We start from the raw sequence: 27,924 nt of genomic DNA on the forward strand, positions 1-27,924 counted from the left end.
TCACCCTTCCTTTCGTCTTTCCCTCAACTCTCCTTGTTCCGGGCCTTCTTCCTATCCAGTTTTTCAGCTCTGTTTCCCTACCTCTCTCCCTGCCAAACAGCAACTGTTGTCCTTAGGCAACAGTTTTCTCCCAAGCTAACTTTTATGACAAATGCCTCTTGGGAATACCTTTACTGTGAGAAGTTGGAATGTTTATGAATGCTCCATGACATCACAGGTACTCAGCCAACTGGGGATGGGAGGGTCTATTCACAACAACCCTTGAATGTTCTTGTTATTCTCATTTTACACATGGTGAACCACAGCTAAGAATTATTTGTCAAAAGCCCAAGTTACATCATATTCTAGCAAATGTTCCTGTTTGGAAACTGGTGAGTCAGGCAGCAATTCTGAAGAAGGAAGCTAGCCAAGAAGGTTGAAACGGAGAATTTCTTTAATCTTGAATAATCCAAATTAAACCTGTAGAACCACAGTTAACCTCAAATCAAAATTAAATTAATTAATTTGGAGATTGGAGATTGCTCAAGAACACAAGGAAATAAAGGTGCAATCACTGTAAAACATATTCAGCTTCCACTTGACGGAAAATGCCAGTTGTTTCCGATTTCAAAAGCCAATTAAATATCTCACCAGGGGGAGAACTTTTTTAAAAAACCCAGAAAGGTAGGAAGTCAATTCAGTGGGTAGATCTTCTGTGTCTAACAAAATAGTTCTCAAACTACTACCAAAGAAATGCATCAACAGAATTCTGCTTTTGTTATAGATATGTCTGCAAGTATTAGTTTCTCAGACTCAGAAAACCTTTCCTTGCATCCTCCCAGTCTGGCAACAGACTCAGAATGGCCCCTTGTGGTATGATTGTGGAATTACTCCTGAAAGGTTACTCAGCTTCCACTTCACTGAGGTAACACACAAACTATTTTCCGATTGGCCCCTTTGCACGACATCATCCAGGTGAGACTCTGGCCTGTTACGAATACCTATCCTTCCTCTGGGAGCTAACATCATCCAGTGAAAGCATTTTGAATCTGGCCAGTCCTTTGGTTCATCTGCCAACCCAGCCACCGACTCCTGAAATGGACCTGGGCAAGTAACTTCTTTCTTCACTGTTAAGATTTTATTCCTTTAAATTAAAAACAGAATGCCTAGTTCCACAGGCACAATGGAGCGGTGGGCTTGTTTCTCCAATAATACCTTACCTACACCATGTGGCAAATTGCTTTTGAAACCAAGAGGTATTTTAAAAATAGTTTGTAATACGATACAGCCATCAACTAATGGGGGGGGGGGACACACAATGAGAAACAAAAGCAAAAAAATTCAAAGTGTTTGTATAAGATCTAAAAAAGTGAGCCTAAAATAGTTCTTTCATCACGGGCCAAGCTGATAAGTTGGCTCTCTCTTGTCTGGTTATGTACATATTCAGCTATGTTTTCCAAAACTTTGCAACCAACCAAACCAGGAATTTGTCTTTTTTTATTTTTTAAAAAGTTTAACTGTGGGCCTGCTGGATCACACAAAGGGATAGTACAGACTACCATATCTTAACCTAACAAGCAGAGATACGAATTAAACTTTGCCTGTGCACAAAACCCATTCACATGAGCCATGATTTAATAAGGAAGTCTCTAATAAACCATAGTTTCCTACTTTGTTAAAATAAAGAAATTGTGGTTATCAGCTTTGGAACAAGCCAGGATATTCAGTCACATTCAATCCACGGTTTACTATTCTGACTTCTTCTGAAGCTGTTAACCACTGTTTCCTGTTTTGGACAAACAGAGAATTATGGCTAATTGAAGACTTTCTGGTTTGTTTCCTCACAAAAGGAAGGCAAAAGACCTGAGGGAGCAAGTAAAAGAATCATTCCAATATCAGTTGTGTGTTGCCATACCTGTCTGCTACATCCATCTCTGATTCAATCTTGTCCAGCCCCTTCATGATGTTATCAAACTGTTCCCCCTGGTGCTCAAGCACCTTTGCAGTGTCTTCTAGCCGTTTCTGAGATCCCGCCAGCAAGCCGGTCAGCTCTTGCCCCTTGGATGTTTGGGGGCCAATGGCCCCGGCTGCAGCCCCCTCCAAGGAGAGCAGCTGTTCCCTCCAAAAGTGCTCAAGGATATTGAAAACAACATTTCGGTTGGGCTGAAGGGAACTGAACCAGTGCTTGGTGCTCTTTTCCAAAACAGTGAGGGAACTGAAGATGAAGTTGGAAGATTCCTTCTTGATCTCACTGATGCCAGAGAGATGGAAGTCAGCCAGGAGCTCTCCAGATTTGTCAGCTGTAAATCTGACCGAAATGGGTGTCAGGCAGAGTTTGCCAGAAATCCATCGTTTCTCAGAGTTGATGTAATAGGAGCAGGGCCACGTGTGGATACGAATGACCTCATTCATCACCTTTTTGCTTGTGTCTTCTTCCTCAAGGCAAATGGAACAATCAATTTCTAAACAAGGAGCAAACAAATGATGCAATTCACGATTCACAACAAAATGACATTTTGACCATTCTATCATCTGTTTTACTGTAAAAAACTTGCTGTGAAATTATTCCCCCGCTTCCCTAATTTTTGGGTGGGTTTGGACTGAAACATACAATCCAAGACTGGATTGAAATTTCAACCCACTAATCCCAAATCTGAACCCATTAATACTAAATCTGAACAAGGATCCTTATCAATTGCAATAGACAGTCTCTCAGATGAACTCAGAAACTAGCATTTCTCAATTATGAACTGTAATAGGTTGATATTTTGGTATGTAAGAATGGTATTATTTATATGAGAAGCTGCCTTATTTGAAGTAAACTGATTGGTCTACATAGCCCAATGATGATTGGCAGTAGCTCTTCAAAGCCCCAGTGAGACATTAATTTCCCAGAACTACTAACAGAGAACTTTTTAACAACTGATGCCAGAGAGTACGCCTGAGACCTTTTGTAAAATGCTCTATTGATAAAAAAGAGAAAGATGGTATTTTTGAGAGACGAGAGTTGTGATTATAATAGAAACTATAAATATCTTGGCACAGCTACCAAGTGACATTTGCCTTTTCCATGCTGAGTAGTAGGAAGCAATTAGGGAGGCACCCATATAGACAAAGGCTACTGGTTTTCTTCCCAAGCTATGTGGTAATAACTGTAGTAATTATGTCACACCTGAGTTGATTACATGCACAGACATCCATTCTATTACTCAGTGACCGTATCTGATAAAGGGTGTCAGTTCTGCATTTATCTACTTAGCATGTGAAAAGCAAAGCAAAGCAAAGTGTGTTCACTGCTGTACTTGGTTGCCAAAATTTGGATAGCCCCAATTCTTAATATAAATTTGATATGCTGATAAAGCACACCAGTAATCAGAACTGCAACACTCCCCTCTGCTATCAGAGTCATAGAATGAAATCTAAACCAGAAAATAACTCTGTGCTCCCAGTCTTTTATTCCCCCTCTCTGGCACCTGAAAAACCCTGCTAGAGCTATATCACAGATAACGAGGATGCTGTTGTATCAGTGACTCCAGGGGTCAGGGAAGAAAGGAGAGAGGTGCTTAGAGAGAATAAGATATAACCTGAAACCTCCATCCTGCTGAAGCATCAGCAACTGCAGCATCTGGAATTTGGGGGTGCTCATAGGGGAGCTGGAGGTTCTGAATCTTGGAGATGCAGAGAGGGATTTCACATAATCATAGAATTGTAGAGCTGGATGGGTCCACCAGGATCAACTAGTCCAACTCCCTGCAAAGCAGGAATCTTTTGCCCAACATGGGGCTTGAGCCCATGGCCCTGAGATTAAGAGTCTCATGCTCTACCGACTGAGCTAATGGCTCACAGAGTGAAGCAGTGGGGAAAGAGATTCAGACTCCTTTGCACATCAACTGATGCCATTTGGAATACAATGGGGCTCAATTTAGCCCAAGAATTAACCAATCTAGTAATCTTATTTTTGAGGATAGTAGTTCAGTTTGCTGAGCCCGGTTCTTCAATACACTTATGGTGTCTATTAACATTAAAAATAAATAAATAAATAAATAAATAAATAAATAAATAAATAAATAAATAAATTCGTGATTTATTTCTGATGCTTATAGTCACAAACAACCCCACATGGATGCACAAATAATTCTGACCACAAACTGTAATGAAGCCTAATATGAACACACACACCAAAATTTTCTCTAAAAACATAAATAATTCTGCCACATCTGTAGTGCGTGAAGAGGACCTGATGTAAAGCCCTTCTAAGTACAGGCAACCCCCCATTTACGCGCATTCAATATGCGTGCAACTGCACACAATGCTTTGCGTTAAACCCAGAAGCGACCCAAAAACATGACAAAAAGGGGCAGAATTGGGTGCTTGCAGACTTTTTCAATGGTGTTTCAAATATATGTGATTTCACTTAAACGCACGGTGCCTTGGAACATAATAAAAATATTAAGAACACCTACGTAAATGGGGCGTTGCCTGTAAATAGATGATTTAGTCTAAACAGCCATATCAATAGGCATTAGACAATATAAGCAAAACCTAGAGAAGGAAATGGGTGGTGCCACACCTTACTTTCTGCCAAAGATACAGGAGGATTGCAGACCATTATATGGCCTTGCCTTGGTGGGTTATATTATAACCCACAAAGAGATCAAAACCTAACATTAGTTGCAGGATGCCATCTCCTGAGAAAATCAAGAGAGAACGGGTAAAAAAACCCCAGAAAGACAAAAATTGGCAGAGAAAAGAATGAGATCCTATAGGATCAAGGCAACAGAAGGATGCCATGTGGCACACTCTTTAAAGAAAGACAAAATATATTTTCCACAATATTTCTTCTCCAGTAAAGCATGTCTGGCACTGACTACTACCATTTCAGCACTAGGTAAGAATGTTTTTATCCCCCTAGGCATACAGGCAGCTATAATAATAGTGTTGTAATCTTGGCTTTAGGGTGTGTTTTGAGTAATACTGATATTGTGAATTGTTTAATGTTTTATTGTATTATATGCACTGTACTGTAAATCACTTTGTGACTTTTAGTATGAAGCAATATACAAATCTAATAAATCAAAACAATATTTTATTGTGTGTTCGCTTCTCTTGCTTTTACTTGCCTTGTTCTGGTGCCAACACTCATTATTAAGCAGAATGTAGGCTAGTACGATGTACACAAGTTTTAGAGGGTTAGCTGAGTTAGTGTGTTGCATAAATACAAGTGTTGTGGCACCATAAAGACTAATAGTTTAATTATGGGATAGGCTTTCGCAGACTAGTCTGCTTCATCGGATGAAGCACTATCCTGACCTTGAGTAGAATGGAGTAAAACACTGGAGATAAATTAAAAGCAAATCCCATGTCTCAAATGAATGCTAAATGGTGGGCCTTGGGTCTAGAAAAGCTGGCAGCAGTTGCTTTATAACTTAAGTAAAATACAAGGGTAGTTGAAAAATATTTTAACTGAAATGAAATAGGTCAGATCAAGCCTGTGTAGTTTAGCATTCTGTTGCCAACACTGGCCAGCCAAATGCCTTTGGGAGGCTAAAACCTACAAAACATGCCATGAAGGCAACAACCCCCTCCCCCCGCCCCATATTTTGTGTTCAACAGTAATATGCCTCCACATGTGAAGGTTCCTTTTAGTCAGCGTGGCTAACAGGCACTGAGCAATCTCTTCTTTGTGAATTTGTTGAATCGCCATCTAAATCTAAGCCAGTGGCCATCTCCTCTTATGGAAGCAAGTTCTATAAATTGACTATGTGCCGTGTTACATGAAAAAGTATTTTCTTTCATCTGTCCTGAATCGCCTGCCAATTTCAGTAGATGATTCCAAGTTCTAGTATTATGAGACACAGAGGTAAAAAGTGTCTATCCATTATGGAAAGTCCACTGTATTCTTTCTCCCGCATGAAGATTCACAGTAAGTCAAGGCTAATAACTGGGGCTCTTCAGGCAATTATGTAATTATATTTGCAATTTGTTAGCCACTGCCTAGCCTAATAAACAATTTTAAGGCCTTGCTTGTTGCCAGACACTGAATAATTATGTCATGAATAATAGTCTATTATAAGCTTTTGATTGATCATTATGAAAGGCTACATGTCACTGCAATTTACATGCTGTACTCAATGAAGATCTAAAATGACATTTATGTTTCATATGGTGCCCATTAATTTAATCTACACAAGTTTGCACAGTGCAAGCTATTATCTGAGTTGCCAATATGAAAAAGAAAATCTTCCTGTTGTATTCTTTTATTGCAGTTCGATGCCACTGATCCAACTATGGCTTATAATGTTAAACTATATCCCCTTGGTGTATCACAGTTAAAAAACAAAACAAAACAAAACAAACTGTGGACTTGCACACAACTGAGTGTAAAATAGTCTCTTTTTCTATTTTGTATATCAATTAATATTTTCGGCTGGGACTAACGGGTGGGACAGTATGGTCAAGGGCGTTTTGATATTATATGTAATATAAAAATGTCTTAAGTGTTGTTGCTATCATTTGATAAGAAAGGCTATTGCCATTGTTAACCTCCATTAGAGGCAGGTCCACCCTCTGTAACCTTTAAGTACTGTGTGACCTACAGGGGTGTTGGTCTTTGCAAATGAATCAAAGTTGTTCAGAAGAAGGAAAAACATTTTGATGATGTATGCACATCTCAGAAGAGGCAACATTTCAGAAGAGACATTCCTTGGAGGAGGTATGGGAGAGCAGAGGAAAGCTTATTTTAAGATGCTTTAATTTAAAAAGAAGTAAATAGAACATAAACTATTCAAAACAATGCAAAAGTCACTACAGTATTTTGCTGAAGAGACAGCAAGCTATTTCTTCAAGCATCATCAGCTTCATGGCATGTTCAATGATATTTGATCACCTATTATTTGACCATCATGCCAATTCTAGAGGCAAGGTTTTCAGGGGGTTTAATGAACTATTTTAACTGGAAGCACCTTAACATAATCCATTAACAAAACCCTGATGCCCTAGTCACAAAATCCCAAGCAGAAAATAATACTTAAGTAAATTAAAAGGTATAATGACTGCCTGTAATTATTACATCAAACATAGCACAAAATTCTGGAAGAGAAACCTAGTCTCCAATAAACAAGACTATATAATTCTTACACAGAGAACCTGTTCAAATATTGTCAGTCCTGGAGACATCTAAATATACACAGGAGACTAGTTCACGTATGTATTATTCTTTCCCAGAATGAACACAAAAATGAATGAATGGTCCATCACACATAATTGCCAACAGAAGTTCCAGCAAATGTAGTCTTTTTCAATAGTCAATTCATATTTGGTTTACAGCTGTCATTAGAGAAATCAAGTGCTCAAAAAACAATATACATGTGTCTCAAGCCCAACAATCATAGCGATTTTGCCTTCTATAAACAGTGTTTCATGCTGTTATGGTTTACAGGCAGACACACAAATTACTTTGCAATATATGTTTCCATACATATGTAACTATGTTGTTCCCAATGTTACCTTCTCTGGATGTTGATTCAGACAACCACTTTAAGGCTGTCATCTCTGAAATTTTCAAGTCACTGAGTTTTCTTTTGATTTCAGAGTCAAACAAAAATTGCCCAATCTCTTAGAAGCAGATACTTGCTAGCCTTCCAGTAACACAAGGAAATTAAGAGTCTCTGGAGAATACTGGATATTATATACTCTTGGCTCTCATGAGTCACTGTTCATCTGTGAGCCAGTTACCATTTGACTAGTCATGTTTTCATACTGCAGAACCTAGTATACTATTACTATCGCAGGTATCACATGCAGACCACACTACAGCTGATCACTCATGCAAAATGATCTTAAAGGTGTCAGGTGAGCCATGCCAGATGAGAAATCCTAAATACCATTACTCTATGTCTCAGAGGAGGACACTGGGACTACCCTAAGCAGATGGCTTAAACAGGAAAGTTACACCAAAAGAAACAAAAATTGTACATATTGCATTCAAACTGAGACACGGCTAACAGATTCTCTGGAGGTTCCATGGAAACTCTGAGCAAAACAGGGTTTTTAAAGAATGCTGGACGTGAAGCTCTATTTTTCATGTTTTCACCCAATTAACTGCAAGAGGTGCTCACAAAGGAAGTAGCCATTGAATCTCTCGTCATCAGTGTCTCAGCATTAATGAGTTACAAGTTTGTTTTACAAAACTAAAGCCTGCCTTATATATTACAGTGGTACCTCGGGTTAAGTACTTAATTTGTTCCAGAGGTCTGTTCTTAACCTGAAACTGTTCTTAACCTGAAGCACCACTTTAGCTAATGGGGCCTCCAGCTGCCACCATGCTGCCAGAGCATGATTTATGTTCTCATCCTGAAGCAAAGTTCTTAACCCGAGGTACTATTTCTGGGTTAGCGGAGTCTGTAACCTGAAGCGTCTGTAACCTGAAGTGTATGTAACCCGAGGTACCACTGTATACACAAAGACACGCAACAGCAGCCCAACAACCCATTTAGTTCCAGGAATGCTGCTTCCAAGGGGAACTGGGAAGCAGTGATAGCTACGTGGGCTATCAGTCAACTATTATATGCATCGGCATATAGGTAAGGACTATTTTGCGTGTGTTCAAAGCACACAAGCATCACTGCAAACCAGGAAGTGGCAGTAAAAGGGGGCATGGTTATATGCACTCCACTACCACGGGTGATGACCCAGAATGCCACCCCTGTGCAAATCGTGGATTGCCTGTATAATGTATAGCTTGGTCTTAATTCTTACCCACCCAACTCCTGGTTTTCTAAGAATCAGTGCCTTTCAATTTAGAATAAAAGAATATCAGAGGAGCAGCCCTGCTAGGGCTGCTGTGGAAAAGCAAGAGGCCGGGACCCAACTGAAGGTTTAGACATTTGTTGTAACATGTGTTTCTACACCTGCATCATTTTGTGTGTCATCATTTTGTGTGTCATCATTTTGTGTGTCTACAAAAATCATGTTGCAATAAATTTGAGATGACAGAGAACTGTTTGTCATGTCAGCCTGAATGGATAGTTCAAAATCATTCAGTTCCATAGTAGTCAGGCTGCCATATCTTTCCAACAGATCTAACACTGGAACAATTACTGAAAAGCCCCTGCCACTTTAGAGCTCACATATCCCTGGGGTATTATTTATTTATCTGTCAGGTCACAGAACAGATCCAGGCACTCTTGGAGGAAACACATACAGTGGTACCTCAGGTTAAGTACTTAATTCGTTCTGGAGGTCCGTACTTAACTTGAAACTGTTCTTAACCTGAAGCACCACTTTAGCTAATGGGGCCTCCTGCTGCTGCCGCGCCGCCGGAGCACGATTTCTGTTCTCATCTTGAAGCAAAGTTCTTAACCTGAAGCACTATTTCTGGGTTAGTGGAGTCTGTAACCTTAAGCGTATGTAACCTGAAGCGTATGTAACCTGAGGTACCACTGTATTCTAGATCCATTTCAATCAGGGGTTAGGCCGTTTTGGCACAGAAACTGCATTGCTTGCCCCGAATGATGACCTATGTTGGAGGAGAGACAGGGGAAAAGTGTCCGTGTTAATTTTCATTGACCCTTAGTGGGTTTTTTATACCATTGACCATGGTATTCTTCTGGAGTGACTGTCCAAGTAGGGGACAGTGGCACCGCTTTGCAGTGGTTCCTGTCCTACATGGATGGTTGTTTCCAGAGGGTGATGCTTGGGGAATGCCAATAATAATAATAATTTATTATTTATACCCCGCCCATCTGGCTGGGTTTCCCCAGCCACTCTGGGCGGCTTCCAGCAGAATATTAAAATACAATGATACCCTTCAATACAGGGTTCCTCAGAGTTCAATTTTATTTCTGCTTCAGCACATTAGCAGTGCTGACCTACCTTAGAAGTTTGATACAAACACGCAATAATAAATGTGATTCACTTTTTTCCAAGAAATAATTTTCTTATTAGATTCAAAGCACTAGACAATGTTTACCAGGTACAGTGTTATCCATACTCTGTTGTTTACTGTTAAGCAGCCTTCACCAACCTGGTGCCCTCCAGATGTTTTAGACCATAACTTCCACCACCTGTTCTGGCTGGGGCTTATGGGAGTTGCAGTGAAAACATCTGGAGGTTATCCAGTTGGTGAAAACTGCTATAAAGCAGTAATGCTTCAGCCTCAAGAAATGGGGAAGAAAACAGGGAAATAAACATTCCCCTCCAGGGAAGTAAACATTTAATCATCACAATCCACACATTCATTTCTTCTTATATACATAAAAATGTAAGACTGTCATCATACAGCCCCCATTGGATGATTTGTCGTGCCGAATCACAAACCTGGATTTGCATGAAGAAACACCCAAAAGGTCAAGAAAAGTAAGCTGAGTGGTGGGAAGGGGAAGCTCAAGGGAGTTAATGTGGAGTGAGCAGGGGCACATTTCTAACCAACTTTCATTATTACCAATCCTAGGGTGAGTGACAGCATAAAAAGATCACATGAAAATACCGCTAAGCCACAGTGGATAAAACACATCACTGAAACACCATATTAAAACAATTATTACTAAATATGCTGTTGTATAGTGGAAATGCCTGGGCAAATAAGTATGTGTTGAATTGGCACTGAAGAGAAAAGATGGGTATCAATCGTACTCGAGATCACCAGTCCCCAAAGACACAAAAATGTGTGTGTGAATGGATAGCACATTTTCCACATGGAATTGCTTTCCCCAATATAAAACAAAAACAAAACATGAAGCGTACATTAACTAGCATTGACAATGAGTGGCACCTCTATAACCCTAACAAGTGTATGTTTTAATTTTATTAATTTAAGAAAAAAAATTACAGCAAGCCCACAACTTCCATTCATTTAACTTGTGCCCATTCAAAAAATTAAAAAAGGTTGCAGGGTTACAGGAAAAATGACTTGGGCAAATCCACTCACCATTGAGCCCACTGTGTTTTGACTATATGCAATTTTGGCTTTAGACATGATCCCCGGAATGTACAGTGGTGCCTCACAAGACGAAAAGAATCCGTTCCGCGAGTCTCTTCGTCTTGCAGTTTTTTCGTCTTGCGAAGCAAGCCCATTAGCGGCTTAGCGCTATTAGCGGCTTAGCGGATCAGCTGATAAGCGGCTTAGCTGTTAAGCGGCTTAGCGGATCAGCTGATAAGCGGCTTAGCGGCTTGGGGAAAAGGGGGGGGGGAGGAAAAAAACCCCGCAGGAACTCGCAAGACATTTTCGTCTTGCGAAGCAAGCCCATAGGAAATTCGTTTTGCGAAGCACCTCCAAAACGGAAAACCCTTTCGTCTAGCGGGTTTTCCGTCTTGCGAGGCATTCGTCTTGCGGGGCACCACTGTAACTCCCATGTATTCACAAAACTAAGCAGGGCACGGTGTGGTTTCAAATTGGATTGGGGGCCGAGTGTTGAGATTTCTGCATTGCAGGAATGGCCCTTGGGGTCCCTTCCAACTCTATGATTCTATGAAAATCACTGTTAATTCTGGTCCAGTTCTCCATTCCGTGTGTCATTATCATTAAACTTATTTACATCCTTAGCGCTATGCTATGTCTCTTACCCACTTTGGATGGTGCCATTGCTGACCTTACTTCTCAACAATTAATTCTGCATCTGCTCTTCCATATATAGATTTCTTACATTTATATACCACTTTTATGTTCCAAGGATCACTGGGTAGTGTACATGGTCTCTCAGGGATGGAAAGATGCATCTTGTTATTCTATGGATCTATTATTATTATTATTACTATTATCAGGGCCGGATTCAGGTTTGATGAGGCCCTAAGCTCCTGAAGGTAATGGGGCCCTTTATATGTTCTGCTGTCCTTGGTCAACAACAGATTGTCACTGTTTTTTGTGTTGAATACAGTGGTACCTCTGGTTGCGAACGGGCCTCCATTCCAGAGGCCCATTCGCAACATGAAAAGAGTCATTTTGGACTCACAGCTGTCCATGGAGGCACAGGTCAAATCTGTGTCCAGGGCAGCTGTTTACCAGCTCCATCTGGTACGTAGGCTGAGACCCTATCTGCCTGCGGACTGTCTCGCCAGAGTGGTGCATGCTCTGGTTATCTCCCGCTTGGACTACTGCAATGCACTCTACGTGGGGCTACCTTTGAAGGTGACTCGGAAACTACAACTAATCCAGAATGCGGCAGCTAGACTGGTGACTGGGGGCGGCCGCCGAGACCATATAACACCGGTCTTGAAAGACCTACATTGGCTCCCAGTACGTTTCCGAGCACAATTCAAAGTGTTGGTGCTGACCTTGAAAGCCCTAAACGGCCTTGGTCCAGTATACCTGAAGGAGCGTCTCCACCCCCATCATTCTGCCCGGACGCTGAGGTCCAGCGCCGAGGGCCTTCTGGCGGTTCCCTCATTGCGAGAAGCAAAGCTACAGGGAACCAGGCAGAGGGCCTTCTCGGTAGTGGCGCCCGCCCTGTGGAACGCCCTTCCAGCAGATGTCAAAGCGATAAACAACTACCTGACATTCAGAAGACATCTTAAGGCAGCCCTGTTCAGGGAAGTTTTTAACGTGTGATATTTTATTGTATTTTTGGTTTTTATGGAAGCCGCCCAGAGTGGCTGGGGAGGCCCAGCCAGATGGGCGGGGTATAAATAATAAATTATTATTATTATATTATTATTATTATCTAATGGGTATCTAAAGCCATTTGCACAAAACGATATATGTATTTTATCAAAGTAATTGTTGAACTGAAATACAATTAAGAAGTACATTAATAGTGAAATTTATGGGGGAGGGGAGAGAGTGGGGCCCTAAGCTATAGCTTGTTTAGCTTATACGTAAATCCAGCACTATTACAGTATATTAATAATTTTTCGTACCGCCTTTCACTCATAGATCTCAGGGCGGTTCACAGCACAAACTCAACAATTCTGCAATATACAGTATATGATGAAGGTTCCCACACACGACTTTGCCAGTGTTGAATAAATCAATAAAAATACGAAGGGGTCAAGCTTCCCTGGCCCGTGTGAGGGGGGGACTTCTAGAGGGCCTTGCTGCGGGCTTCCCCTATGCTGCTGCTGCTGCTGGGCCCTCCCCACAGCCAGGGGTCGGCGGGGGCTCACCCACTTCAGGCAACAGGGGGGCGTTTTCCCTTCCCCACACCTCCTCCGCCCCCCGGTCCCCGAGAAGGCCTGCGAGAGGGAAGGAGGGATGGAGGCAACCTCAGCGGCAGGTGCGGGGAAGGCCCGAAATCACCTCAGAACCCGGGCGAGGCCTCGCGGAGGCGTTTACCTTCTACCCTCAGCCCACCTTCTCGCTTCCAAAGCCCCCGGCGGCTGAAGAGAGGAAGAAACTGAGGCGAAGGAGGAAGACGGAGGAGGAGGCGGGGCTTACAAAGGGGGCGGGGCTGCGAAAGTTCGTTGGGCGCGCCTGCGCGGAAGCGGAGGCCACGCGCCGAAGTATTTGAAACGAACGACAACAAAAAACCCGACGAAACCGCTTCCTCGCGCCGGCTCGAGGGCGCACGCGCGGAAACCGCCGCAGCCGCCGTCGCTTGTTCTTCCTCCTCTTTTCTCGGCTGCGTACGCCTAGCTCCGCCCACTTCCCGTTTTTTTATTTTTTTTGATGCGCGCTGTGCAGTCAGTGAATAAGGGGGCGCCGGAGCGGTTACGGCGCATGCGCTTCTCTTTGGGCGCTCCCTCTGAGGGAAGAAGCGGCGGCAGCAGGAACCTCGAGCCGGCTCTGGAGGGGGGTCAGTAATGGGGACAAGGGGGGAGGAGAAGGAGGGCGGGGTGGGGGAATAATAGAGGAGGGGGGCGAGAAAACGTGTCCTCTGTGTTTTTTTTGGGGGGGGTAGAGAAAGTATTGGGGGGAGGGGCTCAGGTTTCAAAACGGGGGGGGAGCCGTGCTAATGGTGGCAGCAGAGCCCCCCCCCACACGGTGGGGTTTATTTTGAGGTGGGTGAATTAAAGGGGGGGGGACAACGAGGGGGGAGGCTGTTTCCTACCTATGACAGGGCTTGAGAAATTGTGGGGGTGGCATGGCTGGAATTGGGGGGAGGGGGTGGGGAAGGGAGGCGGAGGTCCTGAGGGGGGACCCTTTGAGGGGATCTGGGGATCTCTGAGGGGATCTTTGAAGGCAGGGCTTGGGATTTCAGGGCGGGAAGGGGGGTGGGAGATTCTGGGTTGATATTTGTGGGTGCTAAACTTTACCCCCCCCCCACCCTCCAAAAAGGTGGCCACTTACGTTGATCTGCGGCAGTTATTTATATCCTGCCTTTCTCAATGCTGATCATTTCAAGGTGGTTTGCGAAATAATATCTCTGCCCTCTAAATAAGCACAAAAAAAGGCATAATAAGCCTGCATCAGCATATAGGAAACATTATAAGGCAGATGGTGTTACATAGCCCTGGCAGGGGAGGTAGGTTGTCTGGTTGGTTAGGTGAAACAGGCCCCTGGTGTCTTAGGTCATTTGCCTCCCTTGCATTTCTGAACTGGCATGCGAAGGGTTGTTGTGCTAAGAAACCTGTTGTGTCAAGAGTGGAGCCAGGGGCCAAATCCATGCCTCCAGGCCCTTGGGACTCTCCACAGGCACAACACGTGCTTTTGCGTGTTTTTACCTGGCTGCAAAATCCACTCGCACCCTGGTGATGCTTCCAGATGGAGGATAGAGAATTGTATGTAGAAACTAGCCTACAGTGCAAAGGTAATGTTTACATTTAGTGCTCCACCCACTTGTCCATCTGGCCCCACCCATGGCTGTCGTGTGGCCCCCGGAAAGTTGCCCAGGGCAAACTGTGGCCCTCTGGCTGAAAAAAACGGTTCTCCATCACCATCCTATTGTGCAGACCTGTTGAGATAATTGTGTCTAAACTTCATGAGGTTTTGCCTTTGGAGAAAGGTTATAAACAAGGAAAGTGCAAGGCTAGATTGGGAGGGGTGTTTGTGTGTGTGTTGTAAAATCCCAAATAATTGTGCATTTTGGTACAGTGTTATACAAAATATAGGATAGTGCTTTTTGAGTAATGGCCCAGTTCTGTGTATGTTTCGTAAGAAGCAAACCTCTGAGAATTGTGCATAGGGTCAGGTTTCTGGTGCATTTCACTGATTATTTTAGCAGTAACTGTAGGCCACTATTACTGTCGGCCTGCCAGAGAGATTGCTGAAGGCCACATGGTGTTGTGGCTTTGCTGAGATTTAAATCCAAGACTTCCAGCTCCTAACTCATCAGCTTAACTGCTGCGCTGCAGTTGCTGGAATTGGAAGAAAATGAAAATGTAAGGTTGTTAGAAGAGCCAGAGGATTTGGACAGTGGGGATAGAGCAGCCAATTTGCAATCTCATTTATCCCTCCCTTATTTGCTCTTCATTTCGAAACAAGAGTACGCTGCATAGTTATAAAGCATCGTCTCCTGTGATTGATAGTTTGAGGCCACAGTTAGCAAAGTGTGAGATATAGGCAATTGCCAAGGGACGAGTGAGTTTCTTGGCTAGACTCAGGGACAAACCAGACATAGATTTGCAACCATGATCTGTTGTGGTTCCAGTGATGGGTAAAAGCAGCTGGAGTTGGGAGCAGATCAGGACCATAGTACTCAGAGAGGGAAGTTCTGTTCTCTCTCCCCCCCCCACCCAATAAAAATAAAACCCTGCTACTTGCCCCATGGGGGGAAGCATACAGGTGCCATATATGTATGTTTCTCTCATGAGCAGCACTGTGTTCTCTACTTGTGTTTTAATTAGTGCAGAACCATAAATTGTTTTGACTTTTCTGCTGCAATGAGTTGTATGGATGTCTGACTTTGCGCTATTTGGCCTAATCTCATTTATATTAATAAGAATAAAATATTAATGACTTTCGTGGGGTGTTATGTGAAGGAGGGAGCCACTTCAAAGAATCAGGAATTTGCAAGGCTTTTTTTTAAAAAAATTATGAATATATTATTGTTTGCTTATAGAATTCAGGAGGAAGTTGCCCTTGATTGCTGCTCTCCATAAAATGCCAAAGAGGAGTGTGGAAGTTGTGCCTGTGCAGATGTTCCAAGGTTGAAGTGAAACTGCTCTGTTAGTTACTGCTGCTCATTACAGCCTTTCAGGCATCCTTCTTCTAAAGAACCAAGAACATAAGGAGCCATATATGATACAAGCCAAATGGGAAGATTTTCCAGCAAGATTTGGAACTGGACTTGCTTATTCTATACCCTCCATCTTTCCTGAGTCTTCAGTGACGCTTCCTTTTTTTTTTAATTTACTGGTCTTCTAGCCCAGCTATTTATTTTATAATTTAATTCCGTCTGTCACCTGACAAGTTAGGTGTCAGACACTTTCTATCGCCTGAATGGACAGGGACACTTTTGCTTACTCCACCAAGTTTTTTCGCGATTACAGCGGCCCAACTCGGGGCGCAAGCTGCCAATCCCACGAACATGTTGACTACATCGAGAAGCCAGAAATATTCACTTATGCAGACTTTTTCAAGGATTACTTGATCCCCAATGACCCCTGTGTTTTCTCTGCCAAGTTCACTGAGGGCTGGGGCAGCAGGAGGAAGTGGGTGACTCCTGATGGGAAGCCTAACTTTGAGTATCTTCTGCGGACTTTTGGTAAGCCACCTTTAAACTAAAATTGATAGCTGTGATTTTGCTCCTCTTAGAATTTTCAGTCTGCCTTCTGACTGGCCAAAAACCTGTCCCCTTTCATTTGCTTCTAGTAATGTTTGATTCTGCCCTTATGCTTTCTTCACTGTTAATGTGGTATGTTTGTATTCATGCCTGAGTATGGAGTAGAAATAAAAGTATATTGTAAGAGGTGGCTTAATTGACACATTTAATTGCAGCTGCACCTCTCATAGGTAGAGCTGTATCAGAAATAGGGTTGTATACAAATGTGACTTTCCACTAGTGAAAGCAGTGTTTTTAGATGAGGCACCCCAATTTCAGCCTGCTATGCCTTGTCCCATTCTGTTCCCTCAACTCTCCAGAGAAATTCCTGGGTCCCATTGAATGCAACCATTACCATTAAATAGCGCTTTTGTGCGCTCAAAGCACTGTAAAGAAATAATTCTGTTGGAATCCTTACCATAATCCTGTAAGATGGGACAAGATTCGATGTGGGCATTCTGCTGGTTAATGTATCTATGATTCAGGTATTGCAGCAATTGGAGGAAGTTCCTTTTGTTTCCGTTGTCGCTCTGCATAGCACCTAACCGTGCCACATAGGTGGAATGTTCAAACTGGCAGGATCAAGGCCCTTACACTTTCTTTTTTATTGGTAACCCCAACAGGGCATCAGTTATTTTCCCATATGGGCTCAAAGGGTTTATATTGCAGGGGAAGCTGTAGTACCCGTTGCCAACTGTGATGTCAAGGAATACAATTCTAACCCAAAGGAACATCTTAAACTCAAGGAATACATAAGTTATTGGAGAGAGCACATTAAAAAAAGCTACCGGTCGCCCCGGGGGTGCCTTTACCTCAAGGACTGGCACCTGCACAGGTAAGCAAAACCTTTGAACTCCTCGGCATGCTCTTACGAATCCCTGGCATGCTGCTGAATTGTACCTCTGATGTTCCCTTACCAGATGATTCAGCTTTTGGGAGCATCCTTAGATAGTAGCCGCCTGTTTCAAAACTGCATCCTAAGAATCTACGGCTGTGACTGCATGGTAGGACACCCCAGTGATGTATAGCGCTGTTTGGCTTACCTTTCTTGCGGTGCATGTACCTGGCACTGTCTGCTCTTTCCAATGTGAATGCACATTTTTTCTTTCTTTTTCCTGTGTTTGCACACATTTTGATTATGCCAAAGTTGGTCTGCATGAGAGAAGTTTCCTTCTCTGACCCTGTTCCTTATATTAATTATCATTGTATGTTTGCATAGTTGCACTGGAACCAAACAGAAGAGAAGGCAGGGCAACCTGCTGAGGAGAACACAAATGCACTGTAGGCATCACCCACGCTCAGCCGTTGCACTAATACAGTCAATTGAATTTATACTCTTCCCACGTTTTGGTTGCACAGCAAGTTGAAGCAGGACAATTGATCAGTCTTTAAGCAATGTTCAGCTTAATTAGTTATATACCACCTACACCAAGTCTCGATTTAAAAGAACTTAATAGGTGCTTGAAAGCAACACTGATGTGAGGAAACACCTAATACGGGCAGGGCCATAGTGTGCCACACAAATGGTATGCCAAGGCAACTTCTTAAATGCCTTTTGGCATTCTTGGCACTTTGCTTTCCTTCTGATGAATCTACCGTGATCGTTTACTTGGTGTATATTGGCTATTTTTTTATGGTTATAGGACATTCAAAAGATAACTTGCAAGTTCAGAAATTGAGAATGCTTGCATGTTCAGAGGTACTGTACTTCTTGGCTTGAACCTTTGCATATGCAGAGCCTAAACACTACCTCCCTGCATAAGTCTTATGTATCCCAACCCAAAGCCCTTTACCACTAGTGGAAAGGGAAGGTTGGAAAGACATTTGGATTACAGTGATACCCCTTCCAAATCCATTGTTTCAGACTTAGGCGTAGAGTCCATGGACTGATTCAGATGTTACTTTGGGCGGCTTCTTCCTTTTGAGATCAAATATGTTTTTGTATTTACATGAAAACCAGTAAAAATTATTGGAGGGAGTAGTCATTGCACTCTCAAAGCATTGAGTAGACTTCTAAGTGTGTAATATTTGTTATATCCCCAAGACTTGGGAAAGGTGGCTGGTGCAGAAGTGAAATAAAGTACCAATTGCCAGGCCATGATCTAAACCTATACCATGCTGTTATGCAACTTTTGAATGTGTCTTGCGTGGATTTTTCTTTCTGAGATACCATTTTCAATATTTTAAGGGCTTTCCCGGAGCAAGATGTTTACACCACTCCCATCTATTTCTCATCTGACTGGCTGAATGAATACTGGGATGCCATATCAGTGGACGACTATCGCTTTGTCTACATGGGACCTAAAGGCTCATGGTACAGCCGTTTGGATACTTTCATAGGTTCTCTTTGGAAAAGTTAGTCGTATTAGAAGTATGAGGTAGGACATGCAGCTTGATTCAGTGGGACTTCCCAGTAACTATTCACGAGAGCAGCCTGTGAGATGTCTTTTCGAGGAAGAGGAAGACAGCACACCTGCTCAGAGCTTTAAACATTGTGCACCTTTTTCACATCAAGCAATGGGATCCCTACCCCTCCCAGATTGCAGGGCCGGACAGTATTCAGCCCTTTGGATATTATGCATTGTATAGTCCCTGCATATGTAGATGCTTCTTTGTTTTGAGACTTTGCATCTTTTTAGCTGTCAGGATATTGGTGAAGTTCTAGACTTCCCACAACACAAGCCAGTTTCATTTTGCATAAGAGGTTAGCAGAAAGTTGTTAGGTATGCACACATTACTGTCTCAGGTGCAGGGTATGTACTTGCATACTTTCAGATGAGAGACCCTTGTAAATCACTGGGTGTATCAGAGTACTTGGAGAGTGGAGAAATAGACGTTGATGCACAAATAGCTTTCTGTGAAAGCCTGATTAATGTCTCTGCTGGAAAATAGGTCTAGGTTTGGGTGTGTATACCTCATGTCTTCAGGGTGCAAAAGTAATTTTCTGAATGACTGTGATACTAATGTTTTGGGGCTCCTGAGATGGTAGGAGAGGAGGGCCTACTCCCTTACAAATCAGCTTCTACTACATAAATACTATTCCTGCAGCTATTCAGCTGCCTTCTCCTAACCTCCTGGTTTTCCCCTCCTCCCTGTAGGACTCCATTTCACGCAGATGTCTTCCGCTCCTACAGCTGGTCGGCCAACATTTGCGGGAAAAAGAAATGGCTTGTTTTCCCCCCGGGGCAGGAGGAGTTCCTTCGTGATCGCCATGGTCACTTGCCATTTGACATCACTGCACCTGACCTGAAGAAGAGCAACCTTTACCCTCGCTATGCCCAAAGCAGCCCTCCTGTTGAAATCATACAGGAAGCTGGAGAGATTGTCTTCATCCCGAGCGGATGGCACCATCAGGTTTACAATTTGGTAAGATGTTTGACAGCCACAGCCTTGGGGTAATGCACCATTAAGTGGATTTGGGCAATGCTTTGCTCATTGGGAACTGATAGGGCTTAAGGCCAGAAGCCGAACAGTAGATGGAGCCACAGCCAGTGACAGGCAGATCTGATTCTAGTGTGTCTGCATCCTCTGCCCTGCTGAGCTCTAGAACGGCAACACAGATAGAGGAGGGAGCTGACAAGCAGTGCTACCTGATGGGCTAGGTAGCAGAGGCTTTGAAGCAGGCTTCTACTGGCGACTGGATAAGCTGAGTTTGTATGCTGCATGATGTCTTACGTTCACTATGGGAATCCAGCTGAATATTTTTATTTTTTTTAAAGTAATATTTATTAAAGTTTTAAAGGTTACAAAAAAAAGAGAAAACACCAAATTAGGCAAAAACAAGACAACACATCACAATAAGGAAAAAGAAAAAACAGAAAAATAGAAACAATTAAAAAACACAACGAACCTTCCCATAACTTATCTTTCATTTGCTTGTTTTCTTGACCACCTCACACCTCCCTTTTTTGTATTCTAGTTCGGTTAGCTATTTCAGCAAATCCTTTCCATCTTTCCCAGTTTTTGTCCTATAATTTATCTTAATATAATGTAACTTTACTTTCCCTCTTTTCACCAATTAACAGTCTATTTTTACTTAATCCTTTGTAACATTTCTGCTAAAGCCACATAACTTCATTCCAACATCCTTCTAACATTCCTTAATTTTACAATGTTTCTGTAAAGGGAATCCAGCTGAATAGGCCAGCAGGCAAAAAAATGACTCCCTTCAACCCCTTGCTTAAACATGTGGAATAGCCATTTGGACTGTCCTTGCTTTTTCCAGGAGGATACGATCTCCATCAACCACAACTGGGTGAATGGATGCAATGTAGCCATCATGTGGAGCTTCCTCCAAGACGAACTAGCTGCTGTCCAGCGGGAGATCAGAGAATGGAGAGACAGCATGGAGGACTGGCACCTGCAATGCCAGGTAGAGCACCCGTCTGAGAATGTTTGACATGGTCATAGATGCCCATTAGCAATCGAGTGTCTGAAATGGTGAAACATAGGAATTAAATGGCTATTCGTGGATGAACTGTAGTAGCAGCTCAATATTGTTTTCAAGATTTGGATCCAGCTCATTGGTCTTAATTGTTCGGAAAGAAATTCCCCTGCACATCAGCTGGCTAGCTATAGCAATCGCTACTGAGCACTGAGCAGGAGAAATGGAAAGGGGATGCGTAGGTACAGTGGTACCTCAGGTTACATACACTTAAGGTTACATACACTTCAGGTTACAGACTCCACTAATCCAGAAATAGTACCTCTGGTTAAGAACTTTGCTTCAGGATGAGAACAGAAATCGCGCCGCCGCACTGCGGCGGCAGCGGGAGACCCCATTAGCTAAAGTGGTGCTTCAGGTTAAGAACAGTTTCAGGTTAAGAACGGACCTCTGGAACGAATTAAGTATGTAACCAGAGGTACCACTGTACATGGGAGGCTCTTGTGAAGCTAGTTCACATCAAATAGGAGCAACTTTTCTATACGGTGTCTGGAAAGGGCCCAAAGAGAGAGTGTTATCTTCTATTGTCAGCTTTGAGAAGTATGATCTAGCACAACCTGTGTCCTCACTCTCAGGGCCATTCTCGTGCTTTGTAATGGGAAAGAATTCAGACTCCCTAGTAACTCAAGAATTAAGCATTCCTATGTTTAGCGCCCTGGGCCAGCTTTTTGCCTTGTGCTTTTTCGAAAATTGACATGAAGTTAAAGCATTTCCTTTTCATTCAACGTTTTCAACTGAACACCAGTTCCCATGTAACAGTCGGTTGGCACAGCTGTGACCTTTGACTTGTTCTCTCACCTTTGCAGGTGTTGATGAAGTCTTACACAGGAATCGACTACAAGGAATTCTACAACTTCCTCAAAATCATTGCAGAAAACCGGATTTATGTCCTTGAAAACCACCATACTGAAGAAGATGCCTCCAAGCATTCGTACAGAGCTGCCATCTCCGGCCTGGGAATGCTGCATGCAGTCTTTGACTTGAAAAGGACTGCGAAGGTCTTGACCTCTTTGAATGCCAATGAGGAATTCAAGAAACTGAACCCAGAGACCCTTTCCCCTCCTCCTCAGGCGCTGCTGCACCGCCTGAAAGCAGCGATAGATACAGCCCTCCTCTAGTTCCCCATTTGATTTTGACCACTTGCAGAAATGCTTCTTTTGCAAGCTGGGTGCATGCTGATAGGTTATGTCGATCGCCCCATTTAGAAGTTGTAAGCACAGTGGATTTTAGTGACCGAGTAGAGAATATAGAACCAGAGGCAGAATGTTAGGGAATTTAAGCATCTAGGAAACTGGCAGTAATTGGAAAAGGAGAGCATCCCTCGGTGAGATGTTCTACTTCCTCAGTGACTAATATGACCACTTATTTCTACCAGTATTTCTAAGCCTTTGGGCTGCAACCCTATATGGCAGAGATTGGAGCACCTGCGTCCCTCCAGATAATGTTGTACTACAACTGATCATTCCTGTTAACCTTGCTAGCTGCAGCTGATGAGACTTGGGAGTCCAGCATCATCTCGAGGGCCACAGACTCCTCATCCTCTGCTCTACATTCTCACCTGGGAGTATGACTTATTGAATACAGTGGAACTTAACTTTTGAGTAAATGTGTAGGATTGCACTGTTGGTTTCGGGAGCTTTGGTCCCACCAAAAGACATGTGAAAAGCATTTCACACTAGACTGTACAGGTGAGTCTTCTTGTTTACCCACAGTGTTAGTGGAAGAATTTGATCCTATTTACATGATCAATAACTGTCCCCTTTCCCTCCCACCAACTCACCTCCCTGCCCTGAGCACTTCCCAGAGACATGTGTTTTGAGTGAAATAAATATGGGGGTGGGAGGGAAAGAAAAGTAAAAAATTTCAGCTCATATGTTGAAATGGCTTAACTCCTTGAGGTAGGTAAGTATGGGAATAAAAGGTGTGTGTACCACCTCATTAATTGGTGTGCAATACTCGCCTGTTCATAGCCCCTGCTTCCATCACTCTCTGCTGTATGTGCCTGAGAGAGAAATCAGGAATATACTCACCTCAGGATTGGCACCACACTTTCAGGGACTCTGAGCCATCAAACTCAGTGGGCCTAAACAGCCCAAGCATGGCAGCTGAACTCTGTGCCCTCCCCTCCAGTATGATAAGCTGGGGAAATTGTGTACTGCAAGCACTCTCTTCTCTCAAGCTACCTTTTTGGTTATTTCCCAAATAAGGTAGTCTCAGAGCTGTAGTTGAATGGTCTTGCTTCTTTTTCAATTCCAAAATGGTGATGCCTTTTTCACTGCCTGAACAGTTGTAGCACGACCATCCCCAGAGACGTTGAGGCCAAAAAAAAAAGATATATTTTTAAAAATCACCCTTCAGGGCTTGTTGCATGGCAGCCTACCCATAATCCAGTTGACTGTACAGGATTACAGTCTTAACGGTGATCCTCCTTTGTTTCTCCAGTTGCCTTGTGGGAAATGTGTCCCTCTCTGAAAAGGTATCACATGGTACACAACTAAGCAGGTACACATCTTGGCAGTGATCTCCTTAGGTGGATAAGAGGTTAAAATGGGGGCCAGCTTGCATTTTTACCTAGGGTGGCTACTGTCTTTTGGAATGGAGCGTGTCACCTTTGGGACCAGTGGTTTTTAACATACCAGCGCCAACATTTCTTGTTGCTGAGCACAATTAGTCATAGCACTGTATGTGAGTAAGGGCTGGAAACGGTTTGTACAAGAAGCACTTCCCTTGCTGCTGGCGGCGGCGGCAGAACTAAAATTGCAGGGGCTTTCTTCTGAATGGGGACCGGCTGAGTTTGTTCCCGTTTGCTATCTAGCCTGTTTGTTAGACTTTCACTTGAACCCTTTGTAGGGAACGTTTAAGCACTGAGCTGAAGTTTACTCAACCCTCGACTGTTCTGCCAAGTTGCCCCAAGACCTTTCTGAAACTGCACATTAAAAATATTTAAGTGTCCGTGGTTTCTGTCTTTCTTGCAGATGGCCAGTTTGATGCTGAAAATATTTCAGGACCAAGAGGAGGATAGCTGTAAATGAGGTTTACTTGAATCCCCGTCCGCTTGAGGGGGGGGTGTTTCTTAAATCCTGTGTTCTGTGCTGTGCCGTCCTAGGCTTCCAAAGGAAACACACATTTTTAATTCACTTTAGTTTGCCCACAGATGCAAAGTTTTTCTGGAGAATGGCTAGTATTACTGTGACTCTGCAAGTGGTGTTTGACTGCAGTGCTCAGCTAGCCTGCCCCAATGATCAGGGATGAGAGTGAAGCACTGCTGTATGTATGTTACAAAAGGCTCCTTTTGCCACAATTGTGGAGCACCTATATGAAACCATGAGAAGTGATCTGATGCTTTGGCAGGCAAATTCCTGATTCTACTTGGTGGTAGCAGCTGCGGCTCAGATGGGGGAAATAAAAAGTTATATATACCGTATTTTTTGCACTATAACACTCACTTTTTTCCTCCTAGAAAGTAGGGGGAAATGTCTGTCCGTGTTATGGAGCGAATGCCTACGGGTGGCGGGGGGGATCTGCAGTCGTGAGCAGAAGATCCATGGTTCCCCTTCCTTCCCTCCTCCGTGGCTCGCTTTGAAACAGCAAAGCGGGAGAAGAGCCGCTGAGTGGGGAGGAGAGAGGGACAGAGAGCCTGCTTCTTTAAAGGAGCAAAGCGGAAGAGGAGAGGAGCCACTTACACGAGTGTAAGCGGCTCCTGTCCAGTTGGTTCCTTTAAAGCAAGCAGGCTCTCTGTCCCTCTCTCCTCCCCACTTAGCTCGCTACATAGCAGCAAAGTTTTTCAGCTTGTAAAGCCGGGGATGAGTGGGGAGGAGGAAGAAAAGCAGAGCCTGCTTTCTTTAAAGGAGCAAAGTGGGAGAGGAGAGGAGCCTTCTCCCCTTCTCCCCCTCTTCTTCATTATTAGCAGCATCCTTCTCCACACACCCCACGCGTGCTCCTTGTCCCTTGAGTGCTTTTCCTTCCCTCCCCACTTAAAACGTGGTTACAAAGCACGGATCCACATGGATCCTCAGGATTTTTGCACTGGGTCACCCCAAATTCACCATCAGATCACATAGCATGCCCATGGCTACATCTTGCACCAAAAAAATCACACACCCACTGTTGCCTGGGGCCGCAGTAGTGCAAAAACGTGGTTACAAAGCATGGATCAGGATTTTTGCATTGGGCTGCTCCAAACTCACTGTCAGATCACATGTCTGTGGCCACAGCATGAACCACAAAAATCATACATCCACTGTTTCGTTTAGAATATTTTTTTTCTTGTTTTCCTCTAAAAACTATGTGCGTGTTATGGTCGGGTGCTTGTTATAGAGCGAAAAATACGGTACTTTACAGAGCACTTTGAGGGAATTCCTTCCTACACACATGGATGTTGCCCTGTGAAATTATGATGTACTCAGATATGCAATATAGATCACACATTCTCGGGGGGGGGGGGGCAGGTTCAGTTTTGAAGCTGCACTTTAAAACATCACACCACAGCTAGTCCAAATTGGGGGTGGACAAATTTCCAGTCCCATCTCCCTTTCACATGTTTTTACCCATAATTCTGTTCCCACCTTAATCCAGTAAATTTTGTTTCAAAACATTAAGGCCCCAAATAATGCATTTAAATGTGTTTTCTCTCCAGCTATGCATTAAATCTGTATTTTTATACACTGCTGAAAATTGCTTCCCAACAACTGGAGAAATGTAAAATCAGTTGGGTAGGTTTGTTGCACCTGTATTCCGAAGACATACATATTAGAATTGAGAGAACAGTAGTCTGACTCAGTTAAGGCAACTTCATTTATTCATTTCATATAAATAGCTACGTGTCTCCAAAACAACGCAATAAAAAAATTTCCATACAAAGTCATTTATAATGAAGTTAGCATATTAAATATTTTATCCAGTGTAATACAGTGAGGCAGTAATGTACAGTTTTATGCAGCATATTAAAGCATTAAAAAGTTGTTTAGTTAAAAATGTACACACGTTTTAGCTCTTACACCATTCAGATAAGAACAGTGTTTTCACTTCCAATTAATTTCAAAGCAACAACTCTTGTATGCCTTCAGTAGTCAAAAATGAGCCAATATTGACCTAGTTTACACCCAGAAGACAGACTGCAGAATAAACCAGGCTTTTGCCAGAACTCTCATTTTGCTAAATTTGACCCAAGAAAATGGGGCTCTGCATTTTTATATTAAACTTGTCGGTTACCTTAGAAAAGATTTGCAACACCAACCCTTTTGCAGAAAAAAGCTGAGGCAAGGATGCAGGGTTCGTTAATCAAAGGAAGGGCAACTATGAGTTTTTCAGTCTGTTCAAGCACAACGGAACAGTTTGAAAGACCCAGACAACCGATGCTTAGAAAAACCTCCAAAATTCTGTACTGTGACAGCCAACACCTTGTAGTCCCATCGAAGGATTAGGTCAAGAGTTTAACCTGCCTCTGTGGAGGTCAGGGCTTGTGAACCTGCGGCCCTCCAGATCCCTCCAACAACACTGAGGGCCATAGATTTGCCAGTCCAGATGTAGATTCCTGAAGTCCTGTTCTATTTGTGTGTCTGAGCACAAAAACCCAAATAAAAGAAGCAGTGACGTCACTGGAAAAATTGGGTGGTGCATGTTCACTCTCCCTTGCATGAGAAATACAGGCAGTGTGTATGTGTGTAACTACAGCTCTCCGTTGTAACTTGCAAAATGCTACACTTTGAGCTGCATTTTCCAGTGGATAACTGGGTGCGGAAATCAATCCTTGAAATGATCTTCCCTTTACCTTGGAAAAGGGGCAAAAGGTAAGTTAGCAGCTTTGAATAAATGGAATGTGTGGTGGAACATTTTCTGCCCTGGTATTGTATATGCTGTTTGCTTTTGGTGGGAGAAAGGCAGAGAGGAGAGTCTTTGCAAATTCAAGGGCATCATCACAGTCCAAATGGTATGTTAGGAGCTGGACTGACCAGCTGGGTTGCATTGCTCATCTGAACTCCTGGTTGAGTGAGCTTGAATTGCCATTATTGTGCTAATGGTGATCCAGAGATCACTGCCTGCTCACCAGAATGTTTGGATTACCAGCAGACCGTTGCTGAAACAAGTAAGACTTTGACCTTCCTTCAAATATTTCAATTTCAGCGTGGCTGCCAAAATTTTGCAAAGCCCAAATAAAGTGATCGCACCACAAGCAATGCATTAACTAAAATAACCTCCAGTATGTTTTAGCAGTACACAAGACTGTCTTTTGCAAGATGCTCCATGAATCGTAAACAAACAAGGAAATAATAAACGGTGGTAATTTGACATGAAAGGTTAAAGCGCTTGGTTAAAAAATTGCACTGGCCCAAACAAGATTGGTTCTGGCAAATTCCTGGTTTTGGTGACCTTCAAAACAGCTTTGTTTCTGGCCCCAGCAGGACCAGAATTAACCTCTTGCCTCCAAAATGGTAAGTCCAGGAATAGAAAGTTGCATTTTGCATGAGGATGAGGATGAGACACAAGGAACGGGAGTATTGCACCTGGAATCAAGTTGACTTCCTTCTGTCTGCAGCCTTCTCATCAATGTCAAAGAACCATTCTTTTTCAAATGTCAATTTCAAAGAAATTGTGTCTTAAAAACCAAACATCCTTCCCATAGGAAAGACATACAAAAAAATGGAAAACCCAGCAGCGACAATTTCAAGTTCCTTCTCTTTCCAGCATCCTTTGTTAGGACAATGAATGCTGCTGTGCAACTCTCAGGAATTGTGTAGGACCTGCCAACTTGGGCGGAGTCTTATTTCCTTCTGGATGAATTTATAACACGACTGGAGATGGGAAGAAAGAAGAGAAACCTTGAGATGGAGACTGGCACTCATTTGTAAGATTAAGATCATCCTAGAT

At 43.1% G+C, this 27,924-nt stretch overlaps 3 protein-coding genes across 15 annotated transcripts in view; 1 reads left to right on the top strand and 2 right to left on the bottom strand.

Moving 5' to 3' along the window:
- SNAP47 (synaptosome associated protein 47) overlaps positions 1 to 13,519 on the bottom strand; it is a 31,045-nt gene extending 17,526 nt beyond the window's left edge. Inside the window, exons 1-2 of one of the 9 annotated variants that reach the window (XM_083579901.1) lie at positions 13,265 to 13,519; positions 1,895 to 2,441 (exon numbers count right to left, since the gene is read on the bottom strand). In XM_083579901.1, the coding sequence (XP_083436027.1) occupies positions 1,895 to 2,391 (497 nt within the window). In that variant the 5' untranslated portion in view covers positions 2,392 to 2,441; positions 13,265 to 13,519. Of the gene's footprint in view, positions 1 to 1,894; positions 2,442 to 7,485; positions 7,598 to 9,574; positions 9,679 to 11,541; positions 11,668 to 13,210 lie in introns of those variants that run through there. The other 8 variants (XM_083579905.1, XM_083579906.1, XM_083579904.1 and 5 more) reach the window with 8 other exon arrangements.
- JMJD4 (jumonji domain containing 4) lies at positions 13,421 to 24,009 on the top strand. 3 transcript variants are annotated; one of them, XM_083579918.1, is made up of 7 exons: positions 13,421 to 13,706; positions 15,912 to 16,556; positions 17,237 to 17,448; positions 18,802 to 18,927; positions 19,712 to 19,979; positions 20,839 to 20,985; positions 21,864 to 24,009. In XM_083579918.1, the coding sequence occupies exons 2-7, from the start codon at positions 16,518 to 16,520 to the stop codon at positions 22,173 to 22,175; spliced, it is 1,104 nt and encodes a 367-aa protein (XP_083436044.1). In that variant the 5' UTR covers positions 13,421 to 13,706; positions 15,912 to 16,517; the 3' UTR covers positions 22,176 to 24,009. The 3 variants fall into 3 exon arrangements, with proteins under 3 accessions (XP_083436044.1, XP_083436042.1, XP_083436043.1); XM_083579916.1 differs by having other exon boundaries at positions 17,283 to 17,448; XM_083579917.1 differs by lacking the exon at positions 15,912 to 16,556 and having other exon boundaries at positions 13,596 to 13,706; positions 17,283 to 17,448.
- A 1,828-nt stretch (positions 24,010 to 25,837) lies between these two features.
- The window catches only part of ALS2CL (ALS2 C-terminal like), a 78,478-nt gene continuing 76,391 nt past the window's right edge, over positions 25,838 to 27,924 (bottom strand). For all 3 annotated transcript variants that reach the window (XM_083579360.1, XM_083579359.1, XM_083579358.1), the window contains exon 26: positions 25,838 to 27,848. In XM_083579360.1, the coding sequence (XP_083435486.1) occupies positions 27,780 to 27,848 (69 nt within the window). In that variant the 3' untranslated portion in view covers positions 25,838 to 27,779. The remainder of the gene's footprint in view (positions 27,849 to 27,924) is intronic.

The sequence above is a fragment of the Podarcis filfolensis genome (assembly GCF_964270895.1).
Source record: "Podarcis filfolensis genome assembly, chromosome: 12".
In the NCBI taxonomy this organism is placed as follows: Eukaryota; Metazoa; Chordata; class Lepidosauria; order Squamata; family Lacertidae; genus Podarcis; species Podarcis filfolensis.